Consider the following 17,646-nt stretch of genomic DNA (forward strand, 5'->3'; position numbering starts at 1 on the left):
AAACTGTGATGACTGTTGCTGCATGGTTACTTTATGGGTATGTGTTTACAAAGCCTGCAATTATTCCCTTCTGGTAACTATGCCTGCAATTCCAGATTTGGTCACTAGGTGGCTGGCTAAACTTGGGTAGGTTAAGTGAAAAGTAGCCGAAAATAATCTAATCTAGGCAAGACCTTTACTGTAGGAATGTGACACTTTATTAAGTGCCCAAAAAAGGACAAAGCTGATCAATGTCTAATTGATAAAACCATACAAAACTTGAAATATAGTTTAAAGAAATGCAAACACTCTAGTATAGGTAGTATTCCTACATTTCATATAACAAACCTCCAGGCAGTACATCTTTGGTCAAGCTCACTCTGCAGCAAGCACAGCCAGGACATAGAGAATAGTGAGTGGTCAAGAGCTTGGAAGTGGAAGGACCTGGGTTTGAATCCCAGCCCTGCATCTTACTAGTTGAGTGGCCATGGGCAAGTCATATACCCCTTCCAGCCCATGACTCTTCATATGTAAAGCGAGTAGCTGTCATTAAATGAGGCAATATAAGCACAGAAACACTTTGCACGATATCTGGCACAAGTATGTACTTAAATCATAGCTATGTACATAAATCAGGGAGGAATCTTTCCTTTATAACCAACTGTTTAATTTGCTAAACGTTCCAAGCGGCACACCATTTCTCAGGAAGCTGTTTGCAACTTTTCCCCTATAGCCAATTCCACAAAAAGTGATCTCTGGGCCACCTACTAGTAAGAGAGAACAGCTTTGCCAGCCACATAGGCCTTACTAGCCATCTTCACCAATTACCAACTATTAAAGCTGCAAATTCATTTTTCAGATCAGAAAGAAGCAGCTGGGAGTACAAACCTTGCCAAGCAGAGAAGGCACCAAGTTAACAGTTACTCATTCATCTCAGTCCTCCTCCTTTGGCTCCCTTATTGTGGAGCTTAGGTTTGCAATAATTGTTTTATAGAGAAGAGCAAAACATTCTCCTTTTAAAAACCAGGGCCTGTTTGTCTGTTTGTTTTTGTCTTAACCCTTTTGCCAGAGACTTCTTCAGAGAGACCCAAGCACTTTTCCTGCTCCTAACCCTGCAGTATAACTGGACAGACAGACTTTAGACATACTTGTGCCGTGCCATCTTCAAAACCACAAGGGATTCACAGGACAGTCTCGCCCACTCCCAATCCAGACAGACTTCTGAAATAAAAACCTTAGCATCTTCTTGGCCCCAAACTTCACCCTGTCTTGGAAGAGTAGGACTTACAGAGTCCTGACTTAGAGCTGATGAGGGAGTGTGGCTGGGGCCAAGTGTCCTGCAGGTTAGACTGGTGGTGGGGGACAGAGGCTTACGCCCCCATCCCACAGGGTGCCAGAAACAGGTGGGGAACTCAGGTCTGCATAGCTCTTACCAAGTTACCTGTGTGAAGCTTGGGTCAGAAATTAATTCACCGAAGCAGGTTCAGTGGTTTGTATTACACGGATGGACTAAACACAGCCATACACCAGGGAAGTCCTGAGGACAGAGTCAGCCTATGGAAGGGCTTCACTGGACCTTAAAACAGTGCTTCTCAAACTTTCCTGTGCATGCCAGCACACAGCAGACTGTGATTTGGTGTGTCTGGGGTGGGGCTAAGACTCTGCATTTCTAACAAGCTCTCAGGTGATGTTCGTGCTATTCAACTGTGAGCCAAATTCTGAGCGGCAGACCTTGAAACGCACAAGACTGCGTGCACAACCTCACTCCTGGAAAGGCTCCAAAAGACAGCTCACCCTTTTTTGTCAAGCTCCATTCACCAAATCATCACCACGTATTAAGTGCTTACTGTGTGCTTAACAGGTAACATTTCATTCAATGCTCTCAACAGCCCCGGGGGAATCTCATAGATGAGGATTCTGAGGAGGTGCAGAGATGCTGAGTAAAGCTGGCCCAGGGTCAGGCAGCTCCTGGGAGACTGAGCAGGGATCTGACTCAGGTTCATCTAGCTCTGAGGCCTCCAGTGCTGAAAGGTGACGCCTACCTGCCTCCACCGTGAAAAAAGCAATTTCAAGTTCAGACAACCAGTGCCACGTAGAAAGCCCCGGTGTGAGTTGTGAATCTCGATCTGTCTGAGCCCAAGGCCAGGTTCAGGTCTGTCAGAACCACCATGCTGCTCTAGAGCTGGCCGAGCTGCGGAGTCACACGCCTCCTTTTGGCAATGCAGCTTTGGAAATTTTCCCTGAGATGTGCCCCGATTCATTCTCGCTAAGGTGAAATCTGGACCTTCTGCTCTGGCCCAGGGAGAAGCAGACGTGTCGCCCCTTTCCCTCAGACCCTGCCCCTGACGGGTAGAGGAGACCTAGAGCTGCCAGACAAGCCCCACCCACCCCATGCACTTCCTTCTCTGCCTTGTGAAGGTGCGTTCAAGGGAACAGACTCCACCTTCAGGCCATGCCAGTCCCTCTGGCCCACTGTGGTCTGGAGGCCAGGCGGCCTGGGATCTGGGGGCCCCTCAGTGGACATCAGTCCTTGGAACAGTGCAGGTAAAGGAGAGGAGGTGTTTTCAGGGCCCAGAGCTACTGTACTGCTCGAAGCCAGGCCGCCTCTGGATGAATGGTGTGTCAGTTCATAAGCGCCTGGGGAGGCTCCAAGGGTCAGCTCAGTTCCTGCCAGGGAAGAGCTCTGGCTTGAGGCTCCATCCCTGGGCCGGGGTCCAGTTGGGGTGACCTTGGCGAATGGTGGAAGGGTCAGGCCAGGGACACTGTGGAGATCTGCCACCAGCGCCCCTCACCTCTGAAGGAGGGGCCTTGAGCTCCCTGTCAATGGGCCTCAGTGTTCTGCCTCCTCCACCACCACCCACTGACCCCCCTCGCACTCCCCACTGAATCCAAGACCCAGAAAACAGAGTGTCTAGTGCCCAGAGGCTCCTGGGAGGGAGGCTGGGGGCAGGCACTCCCCACCACAAAACATCCTTCACATGCGCCGGAGGCTTCAGCTATCTCAGAATGGAGGGAGGACATCATCCCCTTTCACTCCCAGGGGCGAAGTCCAAGGCGGGGATGTGGGGAGGGTGCTGGGAAGCCCCGGTTGGCTGTCTTGGCCAGGGTTGCCCTCAGCAGAACCATGCGCATCATCATTCTCTACTTCCCCCCTCACCCCTGGCCCTCAGCAAGGCCTCTCGGATGTTCCTCTAAAATAGGTCTCAGACTGACTTCTCTCCACAGCATCGTCCAGCCTAGGCCCCTCAGCTTAAAACCTTTCAGACACTTCCCACCACACGTGACAAATCCTCACCCCTCAGCACGGCCCGTGACAACGGCACAGCCTGGGCCTGTGTGGCAGCCACACTGAAAAGTTCACGCGGCCTCATTGGTCAGGCTTCTCACGGCACCACCAGGGGCTCAGAACCTTCCTCCTTCTCCCGCCTCAGTTGCCTTCCTGTTCTCACCTCCGTCACACCTGGGCTCAGGGAACTGGCCCCTCAGTCATCCAGACGTGAGTATGTGTTTACTGACAGTGCCCCCCTCCCCGCCGCCCAGGGCACAGCAGTCCTCTCTAAGCACAGAGTGAGGGCATCTGACCCTCATAAAAGAACACTTAGGCATCAACTAAGGAGATGATTTATTTTCACAGGGAAAGATCAGGAATGTCGCAGCCACCTGAAATCACCGGCATCTGGTGATTCCGCCAACACGCAAGGCGATCCCCGGTTGCTCTGGTTTAACTTCCTCAATCCTGTGCCTCACTGACTGGCAAGAGAGGCACCCGAACCCAGCGTGTGGACTCCCGGGTCTGGGCACATCTTACTGCACGTGAAATTAAACGGACCGACAGGCCAGTGGAAAGACACACATTTCTACTTAGATCAGAGGCCTCCTGAGGGAGGTGCCAGTCCATTCAGGGCTGAGGGTGTGGGTGGGTATTCAGCAGGTTGATTCCCTTCTGGAGTTATCTCTGGACGAGGAAGACAAGTTGTAACGAAGCGGCCTGACCCTTTCTCTGGTCTCAAAGTGTGGGGATGACACAGGGGAACAGCTGAGGGACCTGATCCATGTGTACCTTTGAAAGCCATCTTCCGGTGGCGGCCTGCTCTGCAAAGCCCCTTATTCCCGGCGAGAGCTGGCAGCCCTAGAGCTGAGAGCCTGTGAAGCTGGTGGCCCTGCCGTGTGATCACGGTGAAGGGGCCAGGGCTGCTCAGGCCCCTCCCCGCCTTTCATCCCAGATCAGCCAGCTGGGTTGTCAGCTCCTCAGAAACCAGCTCCTTATGACCTCAAGTTACCATGGGCAAGAAGCAGCAAGAGGTGCCACCGGGGCTGAGATGCGATGCGTAGGGCTGAATCAGCACAGGGAGGGAGGGTAGGCGGGGGGGGGGGGGGGGGGGGGGGTGTAGAGCAGAGGCAACCCTACAGCTGTGTCCTGCTGCAAAGCCGTCTGGAGGAATGGCAGGTGCACAGCACCAGAACTTCTCCCTTTGAGCCACACAGCACTTGCTCTGCACTAACTGCTCGGAACGTCACGCCAAAGCATCGTTAACCCATTTGACAGATGAGGAAACTGACTCGGGAGGCCGTGTGCCTGGGCCAGGGTCGCACAGTTTATGCAAGCTTATGGAGCTGTCTCTTTCCTGGGTAGCTCTGCCATGAGAGACACGCTTTGGAGCTTCTGGTTTCCACAGCTCCTGTCTGCCCAGCTCTCTGTGGTGACTCCGTTCCCCCACATCCCCCACATCCCCCACGTGCCTCATACGCTTCTTGCTAATCTTTAAACACACGCCTTCAGTTGCACTCGGGTCATTGACCTTGCTGTCCCCTTAGCCTGGCGCCCGAAGCCCTCATTGCCCCTGTCACCTCTGCAAAGAGGCCCTTTTGACCACTAACCTCAGATGCCCCAGATCACAAGACCTCGTTATTTTTCTCCCTGGCACTTATCACTACTGGGAATTGCTCATTTATTTGTTTGCTTTCTGACTCCCCCACTGGAAGGTGAACTTCCTGAGAGCAGGGACTGGTCTACCTTGTTCTCAGCTGCATCACCAGTGCCTCCAGCTAGGCCTTGGAACACAGTAGGTGCTCAAGAAATACCTATGGCAGGAACGAACAATGCAGCTCTTTCTCGTAGCGTTCAGAACCAGCTGCCAACAGCAGGCCCTGAGAACCACCCACTCCAGATTACAGAGTGAGAGAATAACTTTGGGGGTGGGGGCAATAATTACAGCAAGAGAGGACTCAGCACTCCCAGGGGAGGTTAGAGGAAAGCCACGTTGAAAACAGTACACAGTGCCTCTTAGGCCTGTAATCTTGTCCATCTTCTTAAAACCCTGGCATTACCAGCAGACCCTATTTTTCCTACTCTATCACGTAGAAGGTTTGTCTTTTCCTGCCACCCAGGTCATCAGTGAGGCTCAGAAGCCTCTTGGGCACTCTCCCCCAGGGGCTGCCATGTCTGCCAGTGTCTGTGACACGCTGCCTCCCTCCTGGTTTCCAAGGCCCTGTGGGGAGGGCTTTCTCAGGCTGGTGCCTGGTGTGGACACACAGAAATGCCTACAGCCCAGGGAGAGAGCCAGCTCTCCCCTACGCCACAGCCACGGACCAGCTCTAGCCAAAGACATCCCTTCCCCCTGCTTCCTTCTGTGCTTGAACAAACACCGGATCTGCAGCGCAGGGCCCTGGGGGGCAGGGAGAGGAAGGCCCCAGAGACTGAGCCTGCAATTCACCCAGCACCCTCCTGCACTGTGGCTCCAAACTGCCTCTTCATTAAGGGGCCGGTATGTAAACTGGTGAGCCAGTACAAAAGAGCGGAGCATGCCTGCTGTCTAAAAATACACCCCTCTAAGCTCAGAAGATAATAAGGCTGGTGGCGCCTACTTTGATTATGGCTCACTTTTATTCCTAAGCTACCCAGCTTCTCCAGGACCCATCAGCTCAGAAGCACTGATGGCTATAGGTGGGACTAACTCAGCTATTAGGAGGAAGGGGCTTTCTAGAAGCTCAGAGGCCCAGTCCCAGCCAGCACAGAGACACAGATGGCTTGGGAGTGGGAGGAAACCTGCAGAGTGAGCTCACCTCTTTCTGCTCCACTGCATGGCTTCTGAAGCCCCTTGATCCCTGGTCACAGTTGTTTGCTTTTTACATCAGCAGCTACACTGTCTACTTCACTCTGTAATGACCATTTCCTCCCAGGGAGCCTCCTTGGACTGACAAACTCAGGATACACAGGAAATCTACTCCAAACCCAGGATGGGCAACAGGAGATGGATTTTCCACAACAGTCTTTTAAAACAAGGCAGAAAGTTCCATGTAAACAGTAGGCTGCCCTGAGAGGCTGCTGAGCCCACCATGCTTGGCCCAATGTCCTAAAGATCATCATTTCTGTCAACCCCTCCAAAAAGCAGGAGACCCCAGAAAGCAACTAATACACTTGTGAGATCATCTCCCTGGCACTCCTGCATTTCTGCGTGTCTTAACAACAGAGCACTAACTGCTTTTGTTCTGGATTACCTTTTCAAAGGTGTTTGTAAAGAAACAGATTAGAGGACAGAGGTAGTGTCTTGCTCCAGAGTAAACAGCAGGTTTGCATATAGCCTTGGGACACAGAGATAGGGCGTGTCTCCAAGGAAAACAGGGTAGGTTTGCTTACTGCCCGCTATAAGAGATGTGGGCTCCCTGAGATCTGGCTTCCTCTCCTATCGTGTAACCCACAGGCATTCGTCTGGGCACACAATTCACCCCCACAGGGCCTGGAGGCAATGGGATCTGACACAAATGTGCCATAATAAAGCCTTTTGTCTGACTTGGGAGCCTCATATTTTCTGCTGGCCTCCACGAAAGTAGGGAAAGCTAACTGTTTGGCTTGCAAATGTGATCACATCTCAGATCTTTCGCCATTCTTGAGCAGAGTTCTTCTGCTCCTCCTGGGGGTCAATGCTGCTGCCCCAATCCCCATGCTCCAGGTCTGCTCTGTGTCCAACAACCTCAGAAGGAGCCCAAAGTTATCCCAGTATATGGAAACCATAGAAAGAAGAATTTATCTCCAAAGAAGGGGTGCTCTGCTTTGCAAAAGGATTGATCCCATGACTCTTTTAAATAGAATAGTATTTAGGACAACTGAAAGATGATGTGATTTGTCCCACAGAACTAAATTTGCAGAGATTCTCAGGAATATGCCTTAATGTAAAACAAGATTCACCTCTGCTTTCCACTTGGAGATAGTAATGCCAAGAAGTCAGGCCTGGGAGTGGAGCTTCTCAGGGACTATTGTCAACCATTGCCTCCTTCTGAAAGACCAGCCAGCATGCCTGCCCACTAGCACTCACCAACCCCTTACAATAAAAATTCTTTGCTCACGTCTTTAGCTTTGGGAACTGACTCCTGCCAATATCAATTTCCTGGCTTTGATAATGCACTGTATTTACACAAGACATTACCACTGGAGGAAACTGGGCACTTGGTACACCCCTTGGTGGCTGTGTGATGGTAGAAGGTGACTTGACTTCTCCTTAAACTGGGAATAGAGTCACCTACCCTGCAGTGTGGTGGTGGAATTGGAGGGGAGGAATGTGGAGTGCCTAGTAGTTTTGCAACATCTTGTGAGTCTGTCTCAAAATACAAAGTTTTAAAAATGCTGTGACTTAGGAAAACCAAATAGGTAATCTTGGGAGACTCATAATTAAATGAAGACCGTGCTCTGAAAGCCTGGGGCTATCCTGTTTGTAATTGTATTAAAATAATAATAAACTAAGCTGTTTAAGTGTGGAAAAAAAATCAATTACTCAGCTGCAGTGACCTCAGGACACTCAATAGAATGAGAGCACTTACAGGTCACCTGAGTCCCCATGAGGTTCAGGTCACTCTCTGCCCCATGTAGTGCACTCCTGAAGCATAAGATAGCGATGGAAGCTGGAGGGACCGCTGCGGTGCTGGGTCCTTGGGCAGAAACTCCCAGGTCCCTAGTCTGGAGGATATGGAACCAACCAAGTGGGTGGGGGAAAGTTTCCAGCTGAGGCTGGCTGGGGCAATTCCTCCCTGCCCAAAAAAGGTACAGGGCAGGGCAGGAAGGAGGACAGCACTACTACTTAATGGCTAAGTAGTGGGGGAAACTGAGTTGACTTCTTTCTAAAATGGGATAATGGCCCCATACCATGCCATAAGGACTGGAGAAAAAGGTTGTAAGAGGGCCCAGCACAAGGCCAGACACACAGAAGGAGCTCAATAAAAGGTATCCGTACATAAGGGAGAATGTCCAATTTGTGATCAACCAATGAGTCTTAAATGTTTTATTTTTTTAAGTTTACTTATTTGGGGAGCCAGAGCACAAGCAGGGGACAGGCAGAGAGAGGGAGAGAGAATTCCAAGCAGGTTCCCCACTGTCAGCACACAGTCCAATGTGGGGCTCAATCTCACCAACCGTGAGATCATGACCTGAGAGGAAATCAAGAGTCGGACGCTCAACCGACTGAGCCACCCAGGGGCCCCCAACCAATAAGTCTTAATAAAGCACACACTATGTGTCTGGCCCCATGATAGAAATGTGAGAGAACTAGATAGGGGCCTTGTCTCAAAGGGAGGCCACAAAGGTCAGTGAAAACAGCTAGGGGTATCTCCCCCTCTCTCACCTAATGTGGGGTTTGGAGGCCCAGGCATGACTGGAGGGATTCCTTCCCCTTCACCCCTTCACTCACTCCCAGGGCATCAGGCCCAGGCATAATTCTCTGCCTCTTCCTGCCTGAAAAACCACCTGGCTTTTTCCCAGAGATGCCTTTCCCAGAGATGCTGGAGAACCACCTGTCCCGCATGAAGGTCATAACTTCTCCATGCCCCTCCTGCGGGCTCTGCAGGCCTCACAAACACACAGATGGGCCAGGGCATAGTGGATCTTCACTTCTAGGCCCAGAAAGCAGGTTCTAGAGCCAGTGGAACAAGTGGGTTGTGGACAGTTCCCCTACAAAGCCTTATCCAGGATTTGATCGATATGCAAATGTGAGACCACTGGTCTGGCAATTGCACCGGCTGTCTGTCATCACCTTGTTGGCCCTGCTCCCAGCCACCCTCCCCCTAACCCGACTCTAGCAGTGGTGCAGGACAGTCTCCTGGGATGGAGCCTCTGCCTCTGGCCACGGAAACCCCAGACCCTCACCACTTTTCAAACCCACAGGCTGACCCTGAACGCAGGCCATACACTACTCAGACACACCACAAACTTGTGTCCTAGATCCTGAGATTTATGGCTCATGTGTGGGATTTTTTATTATTTTTTATTTATTTATTTTTGCTAGGATTTGACTGGCAGATGAGGGCTTGTTAACCATGGGAAGCCACAGATTCCCTCTCTTCTCTCAATTCCTTTGCTTTCTCTGTCACTTCCACCAGCCAGTCAAGCTTCCACAAGCCCCCTGGGCCAGGCACGACAAAGCAAAGCAGCTAGCTAATGCTCCAAACACATCCCCTGACCCCAGGCCCCAGAAATGCCCATCACATCTTGGCACCTGGGAAGCTAAAATCGAGACTGTTCTGGAGATAATGGGTGTTCTCTGCTTTCTCCCCCTGGGTGTTCCTTGCTCTGAAAAAGGGCTGGCAGAGCTGCTCCCGAGGTTGGCTGCTAAGCCTCCTGAGGGTTGGAAGAGTGAAGGCAGCTGGTGTGTGTGTGACTCAGGTTCTGCTGAGTCACGCTGTCAGGGCTGAGCCTGCGGGAGTCAGCAGGTGACCTTGGCTGCCTCCCCAAAGGCAGGACGTAGAAACAGAGACTTAACTGGTGTTAGATAATACAGTAGATGTTGGCCCCTGCCCACAACCCCCTTACTAGCACATGCTCTCATCCCTCACTGCTGTAGGTGTTCGCCGCTGGGGGCTCACAGCTGCCCCTTCTCCAAAGGCATGTCCCCTGCCCTCAGCCCTCGGGGGCTATTTGCCCACACTCCACGACCTCTGGGGGAGAGGAGGCCTCCAGAAAATGGATGACCTATGGGGAGTATAGAAGGTGTCTCCGACACTGGGATAACTCTGGTGCCATCCACCTTGGGCTTCTTCCCCTGACCTGCCCTGCTTCTCTCACTGCCTTGGGATGTGCACCTGAGAGCAGCCCTCCAAGTCAACCGGGGAAGAATCCTCATCTCAGTCTCTACTTTTAAGGAACCTGACCTAAGACAGGAAACATTCCACATTGCGCTTCTCTCTTCCCCTCTCCTCTTGGGTTTGGGGCAGGTTGGGAACCCTCGTGCCCACGCGGCTCTCCCTAGTTTGGTTCCGACTGCGTTGGCTTCTTTTTCCTTGCTGTCCAAGTGAGGGAGTGGAGCATGAAAGGGTTAGGTAGTTTCTCATGGGCAGGGGGGAGCGAGGCAAAGGCCTGGGAGCCCCAGGATGGGATTCTGCACGGCCAGCAATGCCCATGCCAAAGTCCTGGAAAGTGAGTGAATAAGAGAGAAGCATCGGAGAGGAAACCCCACTGTAGGCAGAGGAAAAAAGCAGCAAAACAGGGGAAAGACAAGTTCCCTTGGATGGGATGGGGGCCAGTCAACCTCATTCCTCTCTACAATGTCACCCACTGCACACAGGTCCCATCATGTGGGGGCCAGAAGGGATCCTCTGTTGGCCTTTCCCAGGAGATGGGGGTGGCCATGGGGGCAGCAGACTTTCTTTATTCACAGCTGCCATTTATTGAGCAGCTGCTATGGGACAGGCTCTGTGCAAAGTGCTGCCCATGAATTCTTTTACCCTCATCACAATCCTTTTAAGAGGAAATTGGGGGCGCCTGGGTGGCGCAGTCGGTTAAGCGTCCGACTTCAGCCAGGTCACGATCTCGCGGTCCGTGAGTTCGAGCCCCGCGTCAGGCTCTGGGCTGATGGCTCGGAGCCTGGAGCCTGTTTCCGATTCTGTGTCTCCCTCTCTCTCTGCCCCTCCCCCGTTCATGCTCTGTCTCTCTCTGTCCCAAAAATAAATAAAAAACGTTGAAAAAAATTTTTTTTAAAATAAATAAATAAAAAAGAGGAAATTGAAGTTCAGAGAGAGCCCCAGTGCCATAGCAGTTGTGGGTTATCCTCCTGGGGTGGCTGATGGGGCCTGAGGTCAGAGATAAGGTTCTGGTGCTGGTTACACCTCCTGCTGTGTGGCCTGTGTGAGTCTGTTAGCCTCCCTTAGCCTCAGTTCCCTAGTCAGTAAAATGGGGATAATAACCTCACTGGGAGGAGCAAATGAGACTACACGTGTGAGTGTGCTGTGTGAAACACTAGGCGCGTTTCAGGAATTGGCAATAATTGGGTCCTGCTAGAGGCTAGCCACAGTTCTGAGCCCCTGAAACGTATGAATTCATTCTATCCCGCCAACAGCCCCATGAAGTAGATGCTAGTATCCTCCCTATTCTCCAAATGACAAAGCTGAGGCATATACAGAAGTTAACACATTTGGCAACTGACAGAGCCAGACTCTGGAGGGGAAGGTCAGGCAGGCCGTGTGACCCCCCAGACGTTGGACTCTGGTAGCAGCAGGACAGAAGACTTGCACTTCCCCCACCCCTCCAAGCCACCGTCCTTGGAGGTCAACTCCAGGGCCCCCTCCATTGCTTTGCTGCCGTCCTCAGCTCACAATGACACACTCCAGACACTCAGAACAGCACCGTGCTAGAGAGGGTCACTTCCTGCCTGCACTGGTTCCCTGATTAGGGAGTAGACTCTGCCTCTCTCATCTCTCTTAGTAGCTTGAAGGCTCCTTAGATGAAGGCAACACAGCTACATCTTCCCTTGACTCGCCAGGCCATCCCAGCCCCTAGCCCCAGGTACCTTATCCCAGGGCCTGTCATAGGCTGAGCCCCTCACTGCAGACAAATGATGACGAGGTGATATTTCCCTGGAGAACTGGCCACCAGTGGGAGAAAAAGCCCATCCCTCTCGAGGAAATAAGCAGCTTTCATGCCCCAAGGCCAAGCCCACCTCTGATACCAGGGTGCCGCCCTGGCCTCATGTTGGCTCTGGGACACTTGTGTCCACAGCATCCCAGCTGGGCTCCCAGGTCCTTGGGGGTGCAGAGCATCTGGAGTGTACTGGAGCAGCATCTAAGGTCATACAAACCTAGGTGTTGAACATTCCAAATTTCCTCAGGACTCAGTGCAAAGCCAGGTAGAACATGGAAGTCCCCTCCGTTCACTCCTCGGCCAGTGATGGAGAAGCAGTCCTCTGCCTCCATGGAAGAAGCCTAGGGGTGAGATTCTCTATACCCCCACTGACTGGTTCCAATCTTGCCCAAACCATGGGATGTGGAAGGGCAGTTCTTCCCCATAGCTAAAGTGATTGTCTGCAATTTTAGCACGAGACTCACAGGACTGCCAACAATGCGTGTTCTTGTCTTCCGCTGCTTTAGCAGATGTGGGTGTATGAGGACCACCTTTCAGAGAGGACCAACTCACTGAGGGCGGTGCCCCTGCATGTGTTTTCAAGTCACCAAGTAGGTGCTGACCACAGGCTGACGGGATGTCAGAGAGTAATGAGACAGAGACCCCGCTCCTTGCCAAAGTCCCACTGACTTTGCCACTGCTGGGCCCAACAGCAACGGGGGCGAGGCCCACTGTAACCCAGCCCTGCTCACTGGCCTGGGGAAAGGCAGAGGATCTGGGGTCAGGTTTAGGGCAAAGAGCCCAGACTGGAGAAGACTCAGCTCTGCCACATTTATGAGGAGTTACTTAACATCTCTGAACCCTAACATCTTTATCCCTCAAGCAGAAATCAGAATATATACCTCAGTATGGACATTTGTATACAATAACAAAAAAAGCACTTTGTAAGCTATAAATTGTGCACCAATTTCAGACATCATAGCAACAGTAGATTATGACACATCTGGGAAGTTTTCCTCTAAATTATACATAATCAATTACCTTGAACATGTTCCAAAATGGTGTAGTGGTTAATGGCCTTTATGACCAGAAAGACCCAGGTTCAAATCCTGGCTCTGCCAACTCACAGGTTGTATTATGTAAGCTCTCAGAGCCTCGGCTGGATAATGTGCCAGGAGGACCCAACATTAGACATGGGGAGCGTGCTTAGATTAAGGGTCTCTGTGATTACAATGGGATTAGTGGAAAGAGTTCAGCCTGGAGTTCTTCATCCTCTCATAGAAGACTTGATCTGTCTGTGCTTTCTGGAAAGAGGAAGCCAAAGTCCCAGAGCCTAAGAAATTGCTTAGAAGTTGCATGGCCCGGACGCATAGAGGTGGCCTGGGACGGTGGGAGAGGTCCCTGTGGTGGCAGTGGCCTTCATAATCAGGGGCTTCCCATCTTCTGGGAAGTTATTAGTATGAAGATTCCTAGGCCCACCCTGCCTAGAATTTCTGGCTTAGTAGCCAGCCTTTTCTTCTTCTTCTTTTTTTTTAATGTTTATTTATTTATTTTGAGAGAGAGACAGAGAGACAGAGAGAGAGCAGGGGAGGGGTAGCGAGAGAAGGAGAGAGAGAATCCCAAGCCTTGACTCAGGGCTCAGTCTCACAAACCATGAGATCATGACCTGAGCCCAAGAGTTGGATGCCACCGGCTGAGCCTCCCAAGTGCCGTGTAGCCAGCCTTTTCTCAGCCTAAGAAATACTTCTCCCCAGGTTGCCTCCCATCCCAACAGTGGGGCCATCCAAAGCTTACCTGGAAGGAAGGGGATGATTCTCTGCTTGGGGTCCTTCTGGCCACCTTCAATGGGAAACTTATCCAAAAGCTGCATCTGAGAAGCCAGACAGACAGAGGTACAGGATTCAGAAGACTGGAAGAGCCCTCAGAGTCCCTTCCCCATTCCACTCCACAGCTCCAGGGCCCCACTGCCCTCACACGGATGAGTGACACCTCAATCTCCTATTTCACAGACGATTAATAAACCACATGGGGCATGAGAGAGAGGAGGCCAGAGCTCTCTATGCATCAAAGGGGTGTCTGAACAATCTCAAGGAGGCGTGGGGGCATAGAGAGAAGTATCTGAAGATGCCCGCTCTTGAGACCAGGGTAGAGACCAGCAGGCTTTCCAGGCCAGGCTACAGGTGGGGTTTCCAGAGCCTTCCTTGGGCTCAGCTTCTTTCATATGTTATCTGCTAGGTGAGCCCTTTAGCCACTGGCCATCTCAAACCATCCTGGGCCAGCACAGGGGAAGGCCCCACCTGATACTTCAGACAGACCACCCACCTTCCAGAACTGCTCTGCGGAAACAGACTCAGATGTTATTTTAATTATAAAACCAAACCCAGCCCGTTGCCCCCACGCGGTAAGACCCCCTCCTCCATTTCCTACCTTCCCACCCTGAGATTGCTGCTGTTTTTCCAGGGACAGACCCACCGGAAGAGTTTCCAGGGTTCTGGAGGAACAACTATTTTTTTCTTCTGCTATTCTGGGCTGAAATTCTGCATAAACTGGAAAAACACACAGGAGACAGGATGGACGAGGCCACAGCCCCTGTGTGTGTGGTTAATCTTCCTTCCAAGGCACAGGCTGAAGCAGAATGACCAGGGCAGGATCTAGCCCTGCTGCCCCAGCTGTGTGACCCTGGGCAAGGCATGGAAGCTTGCTCAGTAGGGCTTCAGGCCCCTCCTTGGTCAAATGAGGAAGATCAGTCACATGATATCCGAAGTCCATTCCTTCCTTCAGATATTTATTGAGTACCTACTTAGAGCACTGAACACCAAAAACATGGCCAGAAAGAAAAGCAACAAAGTCCCGGCTTTCAGGAAGTTTACATTCTAGTGGAGGGGAACAAACAGTAAACAAACAAATATGTACTGATAAATGTTATAAAGAACAATTAAGCTGGGTAAGGTGTTGGAGCACAACAGAAGTTGTTCCTTGGTATGGCGTGCTGAGAAAGGTCTTAGGAATCAGATGGCAATCTGGTAGAGACCGCAGGAGGTGGGGAAGCAAGCCACAAGGAAGGGAGAGAATGCTCCAGCAGGGGGAACGGGAAGTGCAAAAAGAGCCTGAAAAGGCCAGTGTGGCTGCTGTGGAGTAGAGCGAGCAGGGGCTGAGGTACAGTCAATGAGATCTGAGAGGTGGGCCGTATCACTGGGAGGACAGCTTAACTTCACGGTGGTGAATGAGCCATAGGGTGGAAGCAGGATACCAGGCAGGAGCCTAATGATGGAGGCTTGGACCAAAGTGCCAGTATGAAGGTGGCGAAAGTAGTCCTGTGCTAGATTTCACACGTGTGCATGAACCTGCACTCTTTCCCATCCACTCCACCCCTCACCCTCACCCAGCACTAACACATGATTTCAGGATGCTCTCTTGCACAATCATCATCCAACACACACAGGCACGCAGGCTATTTAGAGCCCACACGTGAAGGGCGGGTCATGGTCGGATTCGATTCAAAACAAGACAGAGACTGCACCATTATTAACTTTCACTTCCTGAGTACAGACTGAAATTTAACAAAAGCTGGCTCATGAGTTTTCAAACCTTAATGTTGTAAGTCTATCTCTCAAACATCTAATAAGTGCCTACTTCATGGAAATATACCCACCGGGACACAACACTATAAACCTGTACTTAGGATTTTTTTCCTTAATTGATACATTTTCAAACAAATTCAATACCCAGTAGAATTCCCATTTTCTCCTTTTCCCATTTTTCTCACCCATATTCTGTTCAGTACATTTTATTTCAGTATCACATAAAAATTCATGTTCACTGAAGGGAAAAACCAGAAATTACAGAAGCAGTGGGTGATCAAAAGGAGAATGAGAATCACTCATAATTCCTCCCCTGGAAAAAGTGACATTAATGTTTTAGGGTATATATCCTTTCCAGACATTCTTCCATGCATGTAAATAAAATAAGCTCAACACTCTGACATTCTATAGTGAACATTTTTCCACGTCAATGAATACTTCCATATCAGCACCACCATAACTAACTGCAACCTAGAATTTCGGTCTTTGGATGTGCCATAGTTTATTTATCTACCCTCCTACTGTGAATATGTAGGTTGTTTCAGACTTTACCATAGGTAATCGTGCTAGAGGAAACCTCCTTGTCCATGTGCCCATGCACACTTCCTTACTACTATTTCTATTTTTTGTTTCATTTTGTTGGAATCTGTGCATATTTAGAGGTGCCTTAAATCTTTTCTGGAAGAAGACTGAGAATAAATTGATGGATAACTAATATGTAGAGGCCAGGCCTACGGTCTCTCTGAGCAATGGCTCTATAGAATTTCTGAGGAAGAGTACAGAGATGTCTGAGAAGGAAGGCAGGCCCAGCAACGCGCCCTGGTGTGGCGTGGTCTGCCCTCACTGAACCGCTCTTGTCCTGAAAGACGGTGGCCCGTGCCCAACAAACTGTGGGATTAACCCAAGTTGGGGCTCGAAGAAGTTAGGCTCTAAAAACTTTAGTGTCCTGTCAGCTCTGACATAGACTTGTTCTCTGATTCCTAAGATTCTGAGACTCTCACTCAGTGCACGGGGAATATGGGGCCAACGGGAGTGAGTAGGGGGCAGGCAGGGTTCATGCATTCATTCCTTTCCTCCAAAAACATTTGCTGTGCGCTTCCTAGATGCCAGGCCCTCTGTTAGATGCTAGAGATAAGTTATAGTCTTTACACTACGAAGCTCACAATCTAGGTGTAGAGCAGGGCATCACACCTTCAACATGCGTATGATGTACTCACCAACCCGTGAAAAGGTAGGTTCTGATCCAATAGGTCCAGGCAGGGGCCTGAGAACCTGCATTTCTACCAAGCTCCTAGGTAATGCTGGACCTGCTGGCCCGTGGACCGTACTCACTGCACAGCTCTAGAGGTGTTCTGCCTATGTGACAGTCACTAGCCACGTGTGGCTGCTGAGCGCTTGAAATTCGGCCCATCCAAACTGAGATGTGTAGTAAATGTAGAATATACACCAGGTTTCAAAGACTTAGTGCAAAAGAAACGTGAAACGTCTTATTAACAATTTTTGTGTTGATTGTATATTGAAATGATAATATTTTGGATATATCATGTTAAATAAAAATACTTTTAAAATAATTTCACCTGTTTTATTTTATGTTTTTAAGTGGCTACTAGATAATTTAAAATCACACATGTGGTTCATATTATATTTTTACTGGAGAGGCTCTACTGAGGCAAGATGGTTCTCAAAGTGTAGTCTAAAGTCTGCAGATGCCAGAACCATCTTTGGAAGGGGGGGCGGTGCGTGGTGTTAGTTAAAAATGCAGTTTCCTGGGCCCCATTCGGAAGTTTGTGAGGTTTTGCTGTGGTGCTAGAAATAGACAAGCAATTTCTGGAGTGACAGGGAACAGTGAGGATGTATGAAAAGGATCCTGTAGGCTCTGAAGGGGGAGGTCAGGGAAGGCTTCCTGTAGGAGATGAAGCCAGCTTTGTCCTGGCAGAGTCACATTCCCTGGGCCTTCCCTGCCAAAGAGCAGTGAATTGCCTCAGTGGGTTCACGTGTCTCCTGGAAGGCAGGGGTCATCTAACAGCCCCGCAGATTTGAATTTCCCCTCAAAAGGCCTGTTGGAGGATGCTTTGCAGCTGGCCTCTCTCCCCCTCCTCCTTCTCTAACACATTTTCTACTTTCCCCTCTCTGGCTTAGTCTGGGCCCTCCAGAGGCCAAGACAAACCCATCTGCCCAGAGTACTGGGTCAACGGGTCCTCTCCAGAGCCATGAGTGCCCAGCAGGCCTGCACCGCGCCTCCCCAGCCCCCAGGAGCTGAGTCCAGCC

General features: G+C 50.6%; 1 protein-coding gene across 9 annotated transcripts in view; it reads right to left on the reverse strand.

The window, feature by feature from the left end:
• The window catches only part of SH3PXD2A (SH3 and PX domains 2A), a 242,916-nt gene that overhangs the window by 139,287 nt on the left and 85,983 nt on the right, over positions 1–17,646 (reverse strand). For 7 of the 9 annotated variants that reach the window (XR_008424913.1, XM_019459323.2, XM_019459324.2 and 4 more), the window contains one exon: positions 13,592–13,667. Coding sequence is in view for 8 of the 9 variants with exons in the window: in XM_019459323.2 (XP_019314868.1) it covers positions 13,592–13,667 (76 nt within the window). In the remaining variant the exon portion in view is untranslated. Of the gene's footprint in view, positions 1–13,591; positions 13,668–14,224; positions 14,460–17,646 lie in introns of those variants that run through there. The other 2 variants (XM_019459329.2, XM_019459327.2) reach the window with 2 other exon arrangements.

The sequence above is a fragment of the Panthera pardus genome, unplaced genomic scaffold (assembly GCF_024362965.1).
Source record: "Panthera pardus isolate Hobbes unplaced genomic scaffold, ASM2436296v1 HiC_scaffold_22, whole genome shotgun sequence".
NCBI lineage: Eukaryota > Metazoa > Chordata > Mammalia > Carnivora > Felidae > Panthera > Panthera pardus.